Source organism: Erigeron canadensis, chromosome 1, assembly GCF_010389155.1.
Source record: "Erigeron canadensis isolate Cc75 chromosome 1, C_canadensis_v1, whole genome shotgun sequence".
NCBI lineage: Eukaryota > Viridiplantae > Streptophyta > Magnoliopsida > Asterales > Asteraceae > Erigeron > Erigeron canadensis.
In genome coordinates this window covers 26769923-26790672 of record NC_057761.1, presented here as the reverse complement: position 1 = coordinate 26790672, position 20750 = coordinate 26769923, and the positions used below count along the sequence as shown (strand labels likewise).

The 20750-nt window shown below is 33.2% G+C and overlaps 3 protein-coding genes across 3 annotated transcripts; 1 reads left to right on the top strand and 2 right to left on the bottom strand.

Annotated features, from left to right (window-relative positions):
• The first annotated feature begins 201 nt into the window (after positions 1 to 201).
• LOC122588341 (pectinesterase inhibitor 10-like) lies at positions 202 to 735 on the top strand. Its single transcript, XM_043760452.1, has one exon. The coding sequence runs from the start codon at positions 202 to 204 to the stop codon at positions 733 to 735; it is 534 nt and encodes a 177-aa protein (XP_043616387.1).
• A 4857-nt stretch (positions 736 to 5592) lies between these two features.
• On the bottom strand, positions 5593 to 6167 carry LOC122588330 (21 kDa protein-like). Its single transcript, XM_043760442.1, has 2 exons — positions 6141 to 6167; positions 5593 to 5952 (listed from the first exon to the last, which is right to left on the bottom strand). Exons 1-2 carry the CDS (start codon positions 6165 to 6167, stop codon positions 5593 to 5595), a joined length of 387 nt encoding a protein of 128 aa, XP_043616377.1.
• Positions 6168 to 8753: 2586 nt separating this feature from the next.
• Positions 8754 to 17322, bottom strand: LOC122588320 (probable serine/threonine protein kinase IRE). Its single transcript, XM_043760433.1, has 17 exons — positions 16869 to 17322; positions 16125 to 16192; positions 15836 to 16009; positions 14396 to 15733; positions 13968 to 14140; positions 13123 to 13372; positions 12583 to 12675; positions 12367 to 12507; positions 12168 to 12260; positions 11245 to 11437; positions 11065 to 11150; positions 10748 to 10836; positions 10436 to 10487; positions 10291 to 10347; positions 10000 to 10167; positions 9700 to 9780; positions 8754 to 9100 (listed from the first exon to the last, which is right to left on the bottom strand). Exons 1-17 carry the CDS (start codon positions 17320 to 17322, stop codon positions 9011 to 9013), a joined length of 3600 nt encoding a protein of 1199 aa, XP_043616368.1. The 3' UTR covers positions 8754 to 9010.
• Between the last annotated feature and the right edge of the window lie 3428 nt (positions 17323 to 20750).

The window sequence follows — 20750 nt, the reverse complement described above, 5'->3', positions numbered from 1 at the left end:
CAATAAATTATTATAGTACAGTAGTATATAATAATTCATTCAACATATATTACTTGAACTTCCCTATAAATTGGAGATAACAAATTCCTCAATTTCATCATCATCATCATATCATCCAAACAAAATTAACAAACTAACTAACAGACAGCAATGGACCAAACCAACATCTTCTCACTATTCTTTCTTACATTATGCATCACTATGGCATTAGCCAAGGCTCCAGTCTCATCCACTCAAACAACCTACACAAATTTTGTAAAAACATCATGCAATGTAACCACATACCCATCTGTCTGTTTAAACTCCCTTCTTCCTTACGCCACCGCCATCAAATCAGACCCTTTTAGGCTCGTAAAACAAGCCCTTTCCGCGACCCTGAAGTCAGCGTCCACAACCCGTTCAACCATCTCAAAACTAGCCAAGGCCAAGAACATAACCAAAGGTGATGCTGCAGTCCTTAAAGACTGCATTCAAGATATTCAAGATTCCATTTCAGATATTAAGGACTCGTTGAAAGCCCTCTCGAGCCTTAAATCGTCTGCAGACAAGAAGTTTGTGCTTGCTAATGCACAAACGTGGACGAGCGCCGCCATCACTGATGAGTACTCGTGTACTGATGGCATTGACGATGAAGAAGTAAGTCCCGCGGTTATGAAGAAGATTAAAAGTAGCATAATGAGTGTTGCAAGGCTGAGTAGCAATGCTTTATATCTCATTAATCACCTACAAGTTTGAAAGATATATTGCAACCTTAATTTTAATGGTTTGTTATTGTAACTATATATCATGTTTTTGTTTTATTAGTATTTTTGACTAAATGACTTTTGGTACTTTTTTTACTTGATTTGTACATCGAAAGTTACACACAATAAAAGTGTCATGAGGAGCTATGAATTGGTTTATATAGTTGTTCTAAACTTTATTTTTAATGATAAGTTGACTTTTTTCTAAATTTATACTGTTTCGTGTGTTAGTATTATTATTGCTGACCATTTGGGTTCACAAATGCAAATAATTAATCCAAGGCAATTCATTATAGATCTGAAAAACAGGATGTACTAGTTTAGATGCGGTCAAAAAAAGTCAAAAGTCATATACGAAATAAAAAAGTCAAAAAACAAAAGAAAAATTACCTTACGGCAAACATGAAACATGTACGTAGTTGGTCAAACAATAAGGTCAGTAACGTATTGGAATCTTGCCGTGTAGGGGAATATGGCGAGGGCTCGTGTTTAATTAGTACCTTTTCCATAATGTTTTGGTCATGGATCAAGTCCCATCGTGGATTAACATAAAAAACTCCAAATTATTGATATTCGAATGTATCAAGTTCTTCAAGGCTAGTTCAAGCGATAAACAATAACACATACATACTTGATTTTTTTTTTTCGGCATACAAAAATTAATATGGTGTCTTAAAAGTCATGAGGCCTAAATCACAATATACGAGCATAGTACCCGCGTATGCGGCGGCGATAGTGAGCACGACGGTCTACTATTGTCGGTGACGGTATTATTTCTGGTGGTGGTGGTGTCAAGCCTCAAATGATGTAGGTTGATGTAAAAGTAATAGTAAATATTTAAAAAGATAAGGGCTTAAAGCGTTAATTATTAAAATAAATGTTAGGGCAATTCTGATAATTCAAAGACATAAATTACTAAAAATAAAAAAGCCCTTTTGCTTTATAAAGGAGTAGAGATTAACAGTTTTGTTCTTGGAAACACAGAAGACACCTTCTTAAACTCTAACAGTAGGCTCAATGTAGCATTTTTGAAAAATTTAGAAAGACAACTTATGAATTTTGTTATTGATAGGTGGATCAAGTATTTAAGATTTTTATTAGTAATAATTACGAGTATATCTCTATTAGCCATTCCATATTAGCGGTCACTTGGGAGAAATCAAAGGTTCAATTCATGTTATTAGTGCATTTACGATTTACGAATTTATTAGGATAGGATTAGAACTCTTCTCTGTAAAAAAAAAAAAAAAATCTGTTTTGGGTAACGGGTTTCGACTTTCGAGTTTCGACTAATAATCATTTCCTTATGGTATAGCTTAGCGGGCCACAGAATCTCACTTTTATTGCTTTTTGTAACAATAACCTTGAGCCCAGAAGTCATGTTTGGTCCAGCACTAGTGGCCCAGTGGAAGTCGACTTGGCCCTGTTCTTCTATGACACCTCGATTACAATACAAATTTACTTTTAAAATGATGTGTTTTGACTTTTGACTAGTAGGAAGTGTTACCCATGAGTGTTTAAGATATATTATTCAAACACGATTATAATTATAATCATATATATAAAATAAGGAAAATGAAATCTTTTCAAATATCAGCCTAAAAATCTTTTTAAAATATGAGGGTAAGTATCTGCGCGTTGCAGTGGTAAGATGGTGGGGGTGATAGGTCATAAAGTGTGATAAGTCATAAAGTGTGATAGGTCATAGTTAGTGATAGTCAAATGCCTAGACTGTATGGGTTCCACCATCGGATTTAAAAACTTGTCGAAAGTATATCGAATGATATCTCTAATGAAAGAGCATGTAATTTTAAGAACACCTATAGAACTTTTATAATTTATCTATGTACGGTTTTTTGAGATAAAAGATTTTGAATGAGTTGGAAGAATAAATAATTTATGTAGGAGAGAGAAAAAAAAAATATTGGTTGAGATTTAAGGGGAGAGAAATGGTATTATAGTTATTTTAGATAAATATAGAATATATAGGCGACATTTTGAAAAAGTAAATGTCGAAACTTAAAATTTAGACAGAGAGAATTTGCTTTATAATATACGAGAGCAAGTACCCGCGCATTGCGGTGGTGAGATGGTGGGGTGATAGGTCATAGAGTGCGATAGGTCATAGAATGTGATAAGTCATAAAGTGTGATAGCCAAATGCCATAGCCGTACGGGCTCCACCCTTAGATTTAAAAATTCGTCGAAAGTATATCGAATGACACCTCTAATGAAAGAGCATGATATTTTAAGAACACCCATATAATTTTTATGATTTATCGATGTACGGTTTTTGAGAAAAAAGATTTTGAATGAATTAAGGAAATAAATGATTTATGGAGGAGAAAGAAAAAAAATGATTAGTTGAAATTTGAAGAGAGAGAAAAGGTAATATAGTTATTTTAGGTAAATATATAATATATAGGGGGCATTTTGGGAAAGTAAATGTTGAAACTTAAATTTAGATAATGACTTTTTGCTTTATAATACGAACATGGTACCGCGCAATGCGGCGGCGGTAACGGCGACGACGGTATAGTGGGGTTGGTGACGCGTGGTGATGACATCGACAATTGGTGTCGAGTGGTGTAAGTTGATGTTAAGATAATAGAACTATTTTATAAGATAAGGACTTAGAATGTAAATTAGCAAGATAAGGGTTTAGGATTTAAATTAATTCATTAAGGGCAAATTTGGTAATTTATAAAAACCCTTCCATGGTGGGGTGTTTATTAAGGACATTTTGGTAATTTCGCATGTGACATTTTGGTAACACTTTTCATTTTGAGGGGGTGCATAATCTTTAATAAGGAGTATAGATAGCATAGATTACAGATATAGATAAAAAGGAGACATGTGTTATCCACTAATTCTCTTTTTTAATCATGCCTTTTGATTTTGCCACATGTTTGCATTTAAAGTTAAGAGAATTTTTAGATCATTCTTTTAAAAGGATTAATCATTTTCCATAATCTCTTATATATATATATCTTTATATATAATAAAGAAGGATTGTTTTTTAAAATTATTTTAAGAAAGATTATATTTTTTTAAAGGTCTTTTTTTTTTATTTATGATGTCATATTTAAAAGAACCCCATTTAATGATTATTTAAAATTCTTAATCTTTTATTTGGAAAACAAAATTTAAAATTTTCTATATAATGTTATGAAATGCCTTTTATTTCTTATTAACGAAATAGGTATTATTATTTTATATATCATTGTATTTGTTGATTCATTATGTTCATATCAATTTATAATATTTAAATAACAAAAATTACATACATTTTTTATATATATATTGTTTGTTTTAAAGTTTTAATTAAAATGACCGGGTTGAACCCAGAGTTATTAACTAGTACAAGAGCAAGTACCCGCGCGTTGCGGCGGTGAGATGGTGGGGTGATACCTAGGTCATAGAGTATGATAGGTTATAGGAGTTGATATGTCATAGAGTATGATAGTCAAATGCCTTAGCCATACGGGTTCCGCCCTCTGATTTAAAAATTTGTCGAAAGTATATCGAATGACATCTCTAATGAAAGAGCTAAAATTTTAAGAACACCCATACAATTTTTATAATTTATTGATGTACGGTTTTTGAGATAAAAGATTTTGAATGAATTGGAGAAATAAATGATTTATGGAGGAGGAAGAAAAAAGATGATTGGTTGAGATTTGATGAGAGAGAAAGGGTATCATAGTTATTTTAGATAAATATAGAATAGATAGGAGGGCATTTTGGGGAAGTGCTTAAAATCAATATTGAAAATTTCAAGTTTAATGTTGAAAATCTAGGAAAAATCTGCTTTATAATATAGTATAGATATTAATAAAAGAGAATTGTTTCTAGAATATTTTTTCCAATGTGGCAAGCTCATGTCCCTTCCTACAAGTGTTTTTAAAAAATTATGATATCATATTTGTTTTTTCTTTTTTTACTTTCTATAATTTTATTATTTAACCTTAAACATTATATATTATAATTAATTTAAGAAAGATATATATCATTAAATAGATAAGTGAATATATTATATTGTTTTTTAAGTTTAAAGGGAAAAAATATAACTATATACAACAAAATATATCAATAAGTCACATAAGATTACCATAAATTTAGTATTTAATTTATAGTGTTTGATTATTATTGCATTCATTATTATTCATACTAAATTCCATTAAACATAAAAAAAAAAAAACTTTAGTTATTTTTAAATAAACATTATTTATAAAGCTTTTATTAAAAATTCCGAGTTAATTAGCTAGTACAAGTATAAGTGTACATTTAAGTGTTATGTTTTATTTTATATTTTCAATTGACATATCTATTATATAGATAAATAAAAGTTATTAGATATATAAAATTATGATCATTTGAAAACTAAAATTTTCGTGAAAACTAGAAAATTGGCCAAACACACTGTGATCTGAATTTAACACAATGTGTTTTTAATTTGTTTTTCGAAAACATATTGTGTTAAGTTCATATCACAGTGTGTTTGAACAATTTTCTGATTAACAACTCTATCAAAAACACATTGTAGTTTAAAACTTAACACAACGTATTTTAGATTACACAATAAAAATACATCGTGTTTTACAGAAACAAAATTAAAACACATTGTGTTAAATTCAGATCACACTGTGTCTTAACCAGTTTTCTAGTTTTTACATAAAATTTAGTTTTCAAATGAACATTTATCATATAAAATATTAAGTGAAAAAAAAAACTTATACCATTACACGACAAAAAAAAAAATAGAGAATCCTTACACGACAAAAAAAAAACATTTAAACTTGAAACATATCCAAATCATAAATAAATTATACCCACTAGACCCCACTTAATTAACTATGCTTTTCAACAAAATGGTTTATTATTGCCAGAGCATTACTAGTAACATGTCCAACATCAGTGATCAGGGCCCTAACCAACTTCTTGACCGGGCCATCCCTAGCTTGACCCGAAGACCCATCCATACAAGTATCCTCGTTAGTCAAAGCTGAACTGACCCATGTCTTCACATTACTCATAAGCATTACAAACTCCTGACCCTTAACCCGATCCGCATTCTTTAGTTCACTGATTGAGTTTTTGACCCGGTCCACACTATCATTAACGTCCTCTAAATAGTCTCCAACCGCGGAATGCTCACCAGGGTTCAACCCATTGGATCTTGTAAGCTTTTGTAAGTAAGTTTGAGCCGACTAGGATTGGTTCAAACTTACTGACAATGCAACCTGAAGGGGATTAAGACCCTTTTGTTTTCTGGTTTTGTGCTTTATATATGAGAGAAACGATTTGTTACAGAAAGTAAGAAAGGAGAGATTTGTTTTCAATAAAAACTGCACTTCCTTAAACAAATACATACACGGCTATATATAGCCATACATACATGGAATATGGTCCTACTAACTGTCATCCTATACTGCCAAAACGTGGAGGACCACTTCTCCACTTAACTGCCATATTGTGACTTTGTCAAAGTAAAGTGCTAACTTCCTAGAATAAAGAAACGTGTAGGAACTGAATATTAAACATACTGACTCTTTATATCACATTGATATAAAGATACTAGACTCGATTTAATTTCTAATGACACGACTTGACTAACAGGACCAACATAAAACTTAGACACTTTCCAACTTAAAAACTAGAACTCGACATACTTGATCTAATTAAAACAGAAACATAAAGACCCATTAGTGTCAAGATTATCCAACAATCACCCTTATAATCTTGACATCAACCCATTATTTCATCAAAGCAAAGCCGGTTCATCATCATCCATGTTGATCAAATTAGCTTCTTTTTCCTTACCCTTCCATTTAGTGCATTCATTTGCAAAATGGCCGAACTCTCCACACTCATAGCACCTAAATTTACTCTTATCAAACTGACCTCTTCCACGTCCTTTTTCACCTCTACCATGTCCACTTCCACGACCTCTACCTTGTCCATAGTGCTTACCACCATTTTCTCCATGTGTTAACATAAGTTGGTTATGGTTTTCTTCTTTGTCTTCAAAACCGTCAAGCCTATCTTCATATGCTTTTAGTCTCCCAACGGCTTCAATAAGTGGCATATTTTCAATATCGCCATATTGTTCAATAGAAGAAACAATCGGTAAGTATTTCTTTGTAACCAAATTGAGAAACTTTCTAACGGCTTCTTCTTCATCAATGCACATGCCAAGACACTTGAACCTCTCAATTATACTACCCATCTTGCTTTCAAAATCATTGATTGTCTCACCTTCCTTCATTTTTAGTTTCTCCATGTCGCCCTTCAATGTTTGTAGTCTTGCCTTTTGCACTCTTTCGGTTCCCAAACACTAAGTCTTGATTGATTTCCAAACCTCTTGTGCATCTTGTGTTTAGCAACTTGCAAAAGAACATTATCAGGAAGAGTGTTATAGATTATGGCTTTTGTGGTGTAGTTTCTCTTCTCATCTTCATCTTCTCCCGTCATCGTCTTCCAAAGGCCTTGGGCACTGAAGTGGGACACTTGCTTGTTCATGGTCACGTACAATCAAACTCTTATTACTTGTCGACATTTCTTGTTGTTCTTGCTATCTTTCTTCTCTGCTACGCGCGTTTTTCTTTCTGCCTGCTGCTGTAACTTGCTGCTCTTGCTAACCGGTTTATAAACTTGCTATCTTGCTGTTTCTACTTGCTAACATGCCGTTTTAACATGCTAAGATCGAGCCATAAGGCTCTGATACCACGTGAAGGGGATTAAGACCCTTTTGTTTTCTGGTTTTGTACTTTATATATGAGAGAAACGATTTGTTATAGAAAGTAAGAAAGGAGAGATTTGTTTTCAATAAAAACTCTACTAACTGTCATCCTATACTGCCAAAACGTGGAGGACCACTTCTCCACTTAACTGCCATATTGTGACTTTGTCAAAGTAAAGTGCTAACTTCCTAGAATAAAGAAACGTACAGGAACTGAATATTAAACATACTGACTCTTTATATCACATTGATATAAAGATACTAGACTCGATTTAATTTCTAATGACACGACTTGACTAACAGGACCAACATAACACTTAGACACTTTCCAACTTAAAGACTAGAACTAGACATACTTGATCTAATTAAAACTGAAACATAAAGACCCATTAGTGTGAAGATTATTCAACACAACCCGGGCCAGCTGACCCGGGTTGTGTTTGATGATTGTTTTGTATGGAGAAAGAGACTCAACACATAATGTAGGGTATGTGGTTGTTGTGCATGAAGAAGTGATGAAGTCGAGCGACGATTTCTCAGTGGCGGTGGATCCGACGAGCAAGAAAATGGAGAGAATGAGAAATGTGTAATGTTGTAAGGTTGCTATGTTTGATTGGAGGTGTGAAAACTAGAGAGACAAAGTATGTGTGTATGAATTTATTTATGTATAGGACTAACAGGAAAGCATATATTCCCTTTTGGCATTTACCCTTTTAAGAAAGCAGAGAATTACACAAATGGGAAATGATTTATGATGTTAACATCATCTTTGTTAAATAATGTTGCTTTCACAAACTCACTTAAATCATTTTCTACACATGTCAAAAAGCCCCCATGATTTTAATGGTTTGTGAGAGCACTTAACATCATCCAACTAAAATAATGTTAACATCATCCAAGTTATCCCCTACACAAATATTATGTCTTGAATTTGATGAAAACGAGTATAAGATGTTAGATTTGAACGGAATAACTAATTAGCTAGACAACATATTTTTTTAATGGTTTAATATATTAAAATTTTCTGATAATCATAGAGATGCCATTTTACGACTGTGAAATCTAAATAAACTCGTGACAATCAAGAAATACGTCGTTCAGCATTTTACGAGCATATAATTTGATCTGACAATATAAAATTCCAGACCTTTGAGAGAAATACTACTTTGATTAATTTCTTTTTGCCTTTAAGGTCAAGTCTAAACTCCGGATGAACTCAAATGCACATTTTTTATTTCATACTGAATAATGAAAAGAAAAGAAAGAATATATACAAGATCGAGAGCCTGATTTTAATGAAAACTTGCACCTTTTCTACGTTATACAAAGGGAGTAATTCCTAGGACGTAGAAGATTAATGCCTATCAATCTCATGAGTCTCGACTATGGATCCTTTGCAGGATAACGAGTTCATTTATTGGCCTTTGAGAGATCGACGGATCTATGCACCATGAATGTAAAACAGGATGACTAGGAGCAGAAGTATACAGGCCAGCTAAGACAAAGTAATGGACAACATTTTCTTGTTATGGCACTGCTGATTTTGAACCTTCTACCGAGTCTTGAGCATTCTTTACTAGAACGTCGTAATTGATAGAGGCTAGTTGCGATAAGTTCTGATCATCAAAAGAAAAGGATTTAGCTCTCTTTCTTTGAAGTTGTCTTTAAATCCTAAAGAATTATAGGTGGCAAAATGGGTGGATCCAAGGAGTTGGTTAAGGGTACTTTCAGGTATGGGTTGAAGTGATCCAAAACACTATTTGTCCAAACTTGTAGATGTGTGAAATAGATTACAAAGACCCAAAATAATATTATAACTTTTCTGAAAAAACGATTGTTATGGATTATTATAACTACACATTGGACGACAAACCATTTATGTTTCATGCCATGCTTAACTTTCGACGATACCCTTTTTTTTTAACAGTGAGTTAGTAGTTAGTGGTTAGTAGTTAGCATTTGACCATACACTTTTGACCCCGCATAGATGCGATATGACTTGAATCGACCCATTCATTAGTTAATGGGTTGAAATTGCCACGTCTATAAGTTATGGTTAAAATGTTGAAGTATAAGTGTGGCATTAAAAAGTGAAAGTTCCTTGGCTTAGCAGCATTGAGTACCCTGGTTATAAGAGCACTACCCAAAAAGTATAAAGTTTGTGTCTCGTAAAGGAGAAAAGGGTGGGTGTATTTCATGATATAAAAAGTGTTACCTTAAATGAGAAATTACTGAATGAGTAATTAACATTGAGAGAAGACGGGCCAAATTCTGCCAGGTTACAGCATTCATCCGCCTGCTTAAAGAACCAACGGATTAGAAACAAAAACAGTTAGGCATTCAACTCAGCTAATCCGTTATTAAAAAGAAAATGTAGATTGACCCAATTTTATACAATTGGTTCGAAATTGTCATCTCTGCTGTTTTTCGGGGTAAAGGGCTTTTAACATCTGTTGTTTGGTATAACAGTATAAGATCAGAGAGTGATGACATCATGAAGAAGGGATAAATGTACCTCTTCATCGACCATGTTCGAGTATGAGCTATCATCAACTGTGCTGCCTGTACCAGACATGTCATCAAAGTCACTACCTCCATCGACTTGCTCATCTTCAGGATTCCAGATATACCGACTCATAAAATAACTGGTATCAAGTGCTTCAGCAGAAGGTATGAATGTGGCCTGCAGAATAGCCACTTATCATAGTACTTGTAATGTACAACCAAGCTATATTGTAAGGAGAAAGTATAGGAACTGAATGATAAATCAAGTGAGTTATGCTATCAATATCAACAATCAAATCACCTTCTGTCTTGCAAGTGTGTCCCAGTGGATATTCTCAAAGAATTGGTGCGTCTTTACCTGTTTATAAAAAAAAATACAGATGATTTTATGAGTTCTTACAAATTTTTTGTTACAAATGTATCACGACAGGAGAAATTGTTCTTACTTCTCCAGCCTCCTTTGCACCAAGACGTTGACTTGGATTTTCAGTCAGCAACCTGAGATATGGCAAAAGTTTATGTTTTGAGTAGAGGACGATTTTATGCAAGTTTTGAGCGAGTTCCATAGAATAATATCAACATAGAAAACAGATATCATGCTAGTTCTTGTTTGCTTTAAATGATGCACCAGAGCTGTAATACTTGCATAACTATGTTTGATGAACAACGAAAACATAAAAACCGTGCAGATTTAAATCCTTAAACTTGATGAACAACAAAAACATAAAAACCGTGCAGATTTAAATCCTTAAACTTACTTGTTAATCAGATCATACGCTTCATAGCTCATCTCCTCGGGAATCTTGGGCCATGGTATATCTCTGTTCATAATGTTGGCAAAAACTTGCTGTACAAAAATAACAGATACTATGTGTAAAAATGTATACCATCTACATGATGGAAAGATGTTATTGGTATTTGGTAACTGATCATTGTATCATACACATGAAAAAATAATGGCAAGTGGTGAAGAAGAATCGTTACAAGTTTCACAAATATTTTTCGTTGTATTAAGTTTCGGTTAGTACAATTGTAACTTTGACATCACACGACTGATGAAATTTTCACTTGATACCTGAGGAGATTCTGCATTGAAAGGTGGAATTCCTACAAGCAGCTCAAAAAGAATAACACCAACAGACCACCAATCAGCAGTTGCACCTACAAGAACAGGAATGTTGCAAGATCAGTACGCAGCAGAAATGCATTATTGTTGTAAAAGGTGCACAATTAAACACAGATTTAAAGTTCCAACCATGTCCTACTCCGAGAAGTATCTCAGGAGCCAAATAGTCAGGGGTACCAACAACTGAATGTTTTTGACGTTGTTCTCTTTGATCTAATGTAACTTCATTCTCTCTGCAAATAGGGGTCCTGCAGTCTGATGATCCTGACAAGTCCTCGGTGCTGTTGATGAGACCCACCTTAGATAGCCCAAAATCTGATAGCTGTAATGTTTATTAAAATTTTGAGATCAGTAAGCATTTTAACTAGAGGTTGAACTGTTGAAGTTTGAACTTACTTAGCCGTAAATGGACTAATCCAGGTTGTTCAAACTAAAAAGTTATGAATGGGTCAATCCAGGTTATATTTTATCACTTACAGGTTAAAAGCGTAAAACTAACACAGTTAGCTAACAGGGAGACTAGACGAATCATATGAACTGTACTAATTCATAAAACCTTCTAAATCATCTAGTTTAGCAAAATAATATTGTTACTGACATAAGTCACATAATATAACTTTTGTAGTCATACTTGACACACTCTGACAATTTATAATGTGCCTGACTTATACGATTAATTACCTAACTACCTATGAATTGGTCAATTTGGGTTGTTTATTTATCTCAACACGAATAGATGAGTCAAACATAACAAGTATTAGCTAAAGAGAAGCGGGTTAATGTGTTGAAAGTCTTTCATTATTAAAGTAATCATACTGACTCCAATAATCTTTTGTGGAAAAACTTACAAAGTGATCATTTTACTTTGCACCAGCCAAGCTAAACCAAAGCAAACCAAACCCAAGACAGCCCATTTAATACATACTATTAACCACCACTCATTTTGGCCCTTAATGATTCCATCCGAGATGCTCGTTTTGCAATCTTATCAAAGGAGTAATCAGTAATCACATGATGCAAGTAATATCATAAATGAGAACAGAAATCATGACCTTGATATGGCCATCTGGACCAATTAACAAGTTGTCTGGCTTCAGGTCTCTGTGAATGATATTCAAAGAATGTAAATACTCCAACGCAAGGACCTGTAAATGATTATTCAAGATACATATCAGCATTCAAGCATTGCCTATGAAAGTAGCCGTATGCCAGCGTGAACTAAGAGGGGAGAAAAAAAGCTTAAAAACTTACCAGTTCGGCAATATACACACGTGCCATGTCCTCTGCTAAGCAACCTAGAGTTCTCAGCAAAGAGAAAAGATCCCCTCCATTTAAAAACTCCATAACCAGATACAGATTTTCTTTGCATGTGAATGAGTAGAAGAATCGAACCTGTTCATGTCAGAAGTCAAACAACATATGAAGTTACACTACACGCAAGTCTGGCAATTTTTTTATGCTTCTCACCACAAAAGGATTGCGGACTGATATCAGAATATCACGCTCAGCCAAAATGCTTTCAACTGCATTTTTGCGAATCATATCAGCCTTCTTCAAAACCTGAAGATATGTTTTCACATGAAGTTTTTTCAGCTCTTACGTAAGGAAACAAATGATCTGTTTCAGAAGTAAGAAGATGACTGAAATGCCTCAAACCATTTCAGGCTAATTTTTAAGAACATTATTGCCTTTCTAAATGCTAGTTTGATGGAACTTTATACCATTCACAATCCAAGATGCCAAACTAATTGGATTGTCAAGTTTCAGGTCTTGCAGTAAATCAATTGACTAGTTACTGAGTTGAATTGTTATATTAGGTCCAGGATAGTTACCACTGTAAGTTATGCGTCGAATAATTAATCGCTCATACAAAAGCCAGTATAAAAAGAAGACTCTCAAAGAATGAATTTGAAGGAAATTAGCCATGCTGATAAGCACAATTATATTTCATTTTAACAAATAGGCTTTTAGCCAAAACAAATGCATCAGAGTGAAAGAAGCCATTACCTTTATGGCAAATACATCACCTGTTGCCCGTTTTTTGGCCAGAAAAACTCGTCCAAATGCACCTCTACTGATTGGTTTTATTATTTCAAAATCTTCAATGGATGTCCTATCTTTTGAGAATGTATTAACAGGGCTGGCACGTAGACTACGAACTGCATCATCTTCTACAGAACTATCTTCATTGGCCATGTTACTTGATGAGTCTATCTTATCGTCCTCTATCTGCCCACAAAGAAGTACATATTTCTCCCTGTTTTGTAACGGAAACTTTTCAATATATTTATAGATAACTGAAGTAAAATTCAAAGTTATAAGAATGACTTTGCTCTCAGTATATATAGTAGACCGAATTGCCTCAAAGTTTAATAAACTTTGTTCTGTTATTGGTGTCAGCAAAAAACCCGAAACTTTTGCAAATTTCATTTAAAGTTAAAATATGAGTCAAAAGGTTTCCCATTGCCATCTCAGAAACAAAACTAACATTCAAAGCCACTGGCACATTAATTTGACAATGTAACCGGGAGATTACTATAAACAGATATTTTTAGAAGATAAGGTCTCCACCAAGATGACGTAACACTTTGAAAGAAATTTTATCTAATGAAAAACTGAAACTAAATTCAGTTTTCTATTACAAATCAGTCTAGATTTGATAAATACCTAGGTAATCTGCACAAAATACTACCAAAACTATCTAAAAATGTAGCAATAAGTTCCAAATTTTGATTCAACGCTTATCAGTAGATTTTCGACATTCAACCTCTGCAAATTCAAGTGCATCTCTAATATGGAATTAACAAGTTCTTTGCATCAATTTTATAAGTTTAATGATTGAATTTACTCACTGTAATAGCTTCTCTATTCGTCTACCAAATGTTTCGACAACAAGAGCATCCACCTTTCTGTCTTGGATAGCATATTTGAGGTCTGTTAAGTGATCAAGCATGATCTCCAATGCACTGTACTCATTAGTGTTGATATTAGCCACAGCTCGAGCAATTTCCAGTAATTTGTGTATCTGCCATTTTATGGTGTTGTCAGAATCTTTAGACCAATAAAATGATTCATTAAAGCACTAGAATTATAGGCAAGAGTAAATTGATATGCTCAAGTCAGAAAACCTAAACGGATTCGATTAAGTAATTTGAAAGATGAAAGTTAATGAATGCAAATTAATAACAGTGAGCACCAATAAAAAGGAATCAGATGCTTGTCATTTATAAGAAGACCGCTGATATATGAATTAATAATATAGATTCAGATTGATCACTACCTGCTGCCAGTTTTCATGCTCAGTTGTGGTCTTTCTTTCGCTCAGGAAAACCTCAATCTGGTTCGTTCTAGGTGTTAGTAAAGGTGATCTCGGAGTCAAGCTACCACCCGATGAGGCTTTGTGACATGTAATAGGTGTTACTGTTCCACGTGTTTCACTAGACATATCAGGCAAACTATGAATGTTGTGCATCATATAACTAGTGTCAGCTTCATGCACACATTCTAGTATATCTTCGGAGCGTTGACAAGATAAACGTTGTTTTGTTGGTGACGATTCATCAGAATCATCTGGTGTACTGGTAGATGATATCCTCCCAATATCTGGATTTCCAACAACTGCGTCGGCACCCTTTGGTGTACAAGCATCAATGATCTTTTCGAGGGTCTCTGCAACTCTATACAGTCTTTCATTGACAGTTAAACCTTTTAAATCACATCTGTCAGCTATGGTACATATCCTAGAGTGTTCTTCCACAAATACGGTAGGTATTTCAACTTCACATATACGACAGATCAAAGAACTGTCATAAGCTACATGAAGTTGAGCACCTGAATCTCCCGATCCATCTCTTACTAAATTTGATGGTGTCTCCGTGTCCTCAGCAGGGAAGTCTGGTATGTCAATATGTAAGGCACGGTCATCCTTAGGCTTGTATTGGTCAGGGACATCCTTTGTTGGGGTGTCAACATTATCTTGGTCTTTTATATTATTCTCTGATGAAAATGGAAATTTCTTCCAAGATGACATCTTTAAGCTACTACTTGGTGACGCAATACTTTTTGCAGTACTAGCCTCCACATTGTCAGTTTCCCCATCTAAACTCTTTTTCATTTGTTCTTTCTCCTGATTCCCTCCATGGAACTGGTCCATTTGAGTTCCATCGACTTTAGATTCTGCTGACGGGCTATTAATATTTTGGTAGGTAGATTCTATAACGTTTTGATAGACACTAAGGTCACTAAGTTGGTGAAGACTTAAAATGTTGTGGCCTTGTTCATAATCACACTCCTTGTGGAACTGTACGAGCCGAGTGCATCGAGTAAGTATAAATAGGAGACGCGTATGAACTTGTTTAAGGATACCCGTTGGTAAATCTTGACGACGATCATCTAAAATCTGAACAATGTTTTCACACTTCAACCAAAATTCATTTGATGCCATCTTTGCACACTTTCTAGCTATGAGCAACAGATCCTCTAAATTTTCTTGCCATTCTGGGTGAGATACTGATGTATCTTCAAGTATGCCCAACAAATCTCCAGCAAATATAGCCAAATCGGTATTAACTTCTTCCTTTAGCTTATCGAATTTACCCCTTAGCATCACCAAAATCTCCTGAACTTGATACACATTGCAATGGCATAGAGTGAACAGGTTAAAAATAATATTAAAGCTACGAACTTTGGAAGAAGACAAACTATTAGAACAATAAGATACCTCCACACGACCAAATCCACGAGATTTCCAGAATGGCAGAGGCCTTGCGCTTTTGGAATTGAGTTCTTGGGATAAGCTCTTGAGATCCGGGACTCTTTTCTTACGACCACTAGTAGCACGAAGTATGGCCTGGAACCTTGGGGATTGCATTTCTTTGGAAATAGCTGCATTACTCTGAAACAAGTCACAACAAAGCCAATATGAATCACCTATAGTTTCAATGAAGCAGAAAAAGGCATATAAAGCTTATTATTTTCAGCAAACCTTTCTCCAATAATAAGCAAATTACCTCCATTCCACATATTGGAGGTGGAAGAACCCGTAACGATTTAGATTGACTCCATGACACTTTCTTGCCTATAAAAGACACAGCAAAACCATTGATAAATGTCAAAAAGAACAGATTACACCTTAATAGCCCCCTCAATCTCAATGTGGCAAACAGCAGATATGAAAGGCCCAACAATGATACTAACTATCTAAAACAGTAACTTTCAACGTAAATACAAACTTACATTGGTTGCTGCAAACACTCGTATATACTACTACTAAATATTTAGTTTTTTTTGTTACTTGCTTAGAATAGCAAGATACTCTGCCACAAAACAATTGGTAATAGTAATGTAGTTGCATTTGGTAAACAATCGTTGAAATATACTTTAATCTTTCTACCAATAACAACAAGTTCATTATTATTGTTAGGGTTAAGTGCGCCATAATAACTAAGCACAAATTGTTATTGTGTTCACGAACTAACCAGAACCTCTATTGTATGCACGAACTTAGTAAATATGTTCAAAACATGTAGCTAACCCTAGCTGACCAATCAAAAACTTGCACGTCATTCTCTCATCTCAGGATATAGAGACTCTTAATATTTCGTGGAGAAACGAGATTGTACATTAGACTAAGGTTAGACTATTACTCTAGCTAAAAACTAACATTAATCTATCAATGTATATGAAAAATATATGAACATTCTTGCATTTGGCATATAATAATTAATTGACTCGGGTGGTTATAAATTTCTAACCTGGATCAATACACCTAGAAATATGTCTTGTATGAATATCTCTGGCAGGTGGAGTAATACTCTTATCATTAATATTACAATCAACACCTAAATTCGAAGGCGGAATGACACTAGAAACGGCCCTTAGGGGAGAAGGAACAGAACAAGTTCTAATATGATTAAGACCAAGGGCCGAAGCACCAAGTATATAATCTTCTTCAAGCAGACAACGATCGTCAATTAAATCATCGTCGTCGGCGTCAGCGTTATCATTATCTTCTTCGTTTTTGTTATCTTGATCGCCATTTCCATCGCAGTCGGCCATTTCAGCCATACTGTGGCTTTGACGGATGGGAATGGGAGGAATTTTACGCATTTTAACGATGGAATGGGAGGTTTGGCAGTTTTGATGGAGGTTTCTATATACATGATCGATTGATTCGTATTCGGATTCTAACGTTGAAGGAATTGACATTAGTTGATATGATTAATTGATTGATTAATAATGTTAATATGGCATTATAATTACGAGTGTGATTCTCTAGTACACACAAATTAAGGTTTGAAGAAGAAGATGATAATGATGATTTTTCTAGGTTTTTTTCCAATTAATTTTGGATCAAAAAGTTTGTTCAGATTGAGGGAATGTTGAGGAAATACAAGGTAAGGGAACAACGATATTCGCGGGAAACGGAGCTAATAACATTTTATTTTATAAGTGATATATCCAACTGGATATATATATATATATCTACAAATATTTGAGGGCTAAAAGTATAAATACATTTTATATTTACAAAACTGACTATATATATATATATATATATATGTCGCTCACTCAGGTTACAGTTATCTGTATCGACAACTCTTCATGGCTGGCAGGTGACCCTATTTTTGAGGCTCAAAAAGACGCTATTAAATTCTATTGCAAAACTAAAATTAAGGTATTTTCATTATTCCAATAATTTTTTGGATCATAACATGATATAAAATTCATGGCTGGTAGTAAAGGTAGTTTTGGATCATATAACATGATATAAAATTCTATTCAATTGCAGTGTAATCCAGATAACCTTGTGGGAATATTCGTAATGAGTTCATTGACATATGGTATTAGGGGTGAGTATGGGTCGGTTTGAATCGATTTTTGGCTAAAACCGATCTCCGAACCGATCAATTCGGTTTTTAGAAAATCAAAACCGTTGGATTCAGTTTTTGTTCGGTTCGGTTTTTTTGGTTTTTCGGTTCGGTTTGTATCGGTTTCGGTTTTTATTCGGTTTTTTTTTTAAAAAAACTTTACTTTTTTGTTTATGATGTTATATATTTAATTTTCAATTATTAAAAAAAAGAACTATGATATAGAAACTAAAATAAAGATATGCTTTTTAGTAACTAATTATACTTTTTAGATGTTAAAATTGATATCTCTTATATTAATAAAACAAAATTGTTTTCAAAAGCTATTTTTAGAAAAAGAATGAAATGGCAAGTTCTCATCCTTTGCTAGCACAATTTTTAAAAAAATATGACATCATAACTTTTTGTATTTTTATTTTCTTATTTCTTTTTTTTTACCCTAAACTCAATGTTTACTTTCTTTAAATATTTTAAACTTTCATCCTTTTTTTTATCCCCGGCCATATAAATAATTTTTAATATATATATATATATATATATATAATATAATAATAATAATAGTAAGAATAATAGTAATAATAATAATAATAATAATAATAAGTGAATAGTCATCAACATTAACATTAACCCTTTTTTTATTAAAATTTTGAATTTTTCAAGTTTTTTTTTCTAATATTGATCCGAATTTTTTTCCCGATATTTACGGAAAATGTTCGGGTTAGAACTAATTTAACTTTAAAAACCCGGGTTGAACCCGGGTTTCATTAACTAGTAACTTTTATAAAATAAATTGATTTAATTGTACGTTTTCATCTAAAACATATAATTTATATAGATTTGTACATTAAAAAGACAAAAAGTTTAAATATATTAACATATTTACAAATTATAAGCAATAAATATAAATGTAATATGATATAAATATAAAATAAATTAAAATATAATGGTATCGGTTCGGTTCGGTTTTTGATCGGTTTTTTGGCATATGAAACCGAAAACCGAACCGATCCGTTCGGTTTTTGGAAAACAAAAACCAAACCAATGGATTTCGTTCGGTTTTCGGTTTTTCGGTTCGATTTTGTCGGGTTTTTTCGGTTTTTGGTTTTCCGGTTCGGTTTTTGCTCACCCTATATGGTATAACGCTTTTCCCTACTAATGATCTTCAAGAAATCCTGAGATGCCTAGCTTAGACGTTGGTTTCCTTCTAGTTAATTAATTAGCTATATACTCTTCTATACACACACATATGTAATAAGGGATTAGTTTCCTGTAATGCAACTATCTTTGACTGAATGTCTATAGTAGGAAAAAATTAAAGTTGTGTGTATTGTATGTAAGATTACTTATGTTTGTTGCAAGGTATGTAATTATATGCTTACTTGTTTAGTTTATATGTATACCTATAAACACTAGTCTTAAATGCATATATCATACAGATTAGCTATATATGTATATCTGTGCGAATAATGTAGTTAAAAAATATGCTAATGTAATCAAATACGGAGTAAGAGACAATATCTGATAATCACTAACAACGCATTCTTTCTATTTAAGAAAAATACACTAATGTAATTAGCTATTTTTTGATATAAGATTCTTTTTAATTGAAAAGTTGATTTGCATTTAAGAAAAAACTAATGTCCTCTTTTTGAAGCGGAATTTATGATGGAAATCAATCTTCTATTATTATTATTATAATAGAATAGAATAACGAAAACAAGAGTTGGGAGAGAAGTATAAGTAACGAGTTTTAGGACCCGTCCGTTGGACGGTGCTAGTTCTAAAAATATCAAATAAGATTTGGTTTCATTAGTTATAATGAAAAAATGATTTAATGTTGTTTTCATTAGTTTTAAAAAAATAACATAGATGACCATATATTGTAAGGAAACTGGTTTGAATCTTGTGGGAAGCTTTCTTTGGAATAAAACCTCAAATATGGCTAATAATAGATAACGAAACATAATACACCAAGAAAACCATAACAACAAAATGATTGCGGATATCACCAAATATATTTTCAAATATGACAGTACATTCTTGTCTATGTTTAGCTTTAAATTTCTGTCTCTTCATTGAAGGAGAACTGCACATGGAAATGCAACATACACAAAGACCTAATTAAAGCATAGAATTGCAAATTCCTTGTTTATTTGATCTAGTGAAAATAGTCCTATTGTAGTGACAATAAAAAGATCTGCTACCAAAACTTGAAGCATTGTTATCTTCACAGGAAAAAAGAGCAGGAAAAAGTGAAATGGTAAAGCATGAAACTTTTTTCAAACTTGTAGTCTCAAACAGATTGATTACAAAAAAGGGGTCTTTTTTAATGTGTGTATGGGTTTGGGATGATAGCCTATGTGTCGATTTAATGGTTATTTTTCAAAGAAATAGTAGCATATATTGTTTAAGAACAGGATAAATTAAGACCATATTTGTTTATTAACGAACTCCCATTTGTCGGATTTCAATCTCAATATAACTCTTAATAATAGCAAAAACTTATTCCGGTTACCAAGAATGTCTATGTTCCTGTATGTCAACTAAAACTTCCTCTGTAACGTTATGATAGCATACTACTTTAAAAGTATAAAACTTGAAAAGATTACCATAGTAACATCTAAACCTTGTTTTGCACTTGAATTTATACCACTTCAAGAACCAGGCACATAACTAATTGACATAAGATCAAGTATAAAATTAAGATATCTAAAAACTAGGTATTGAACAAACCTTGTGTGCATAATGTGTTAAAAAAACCACATG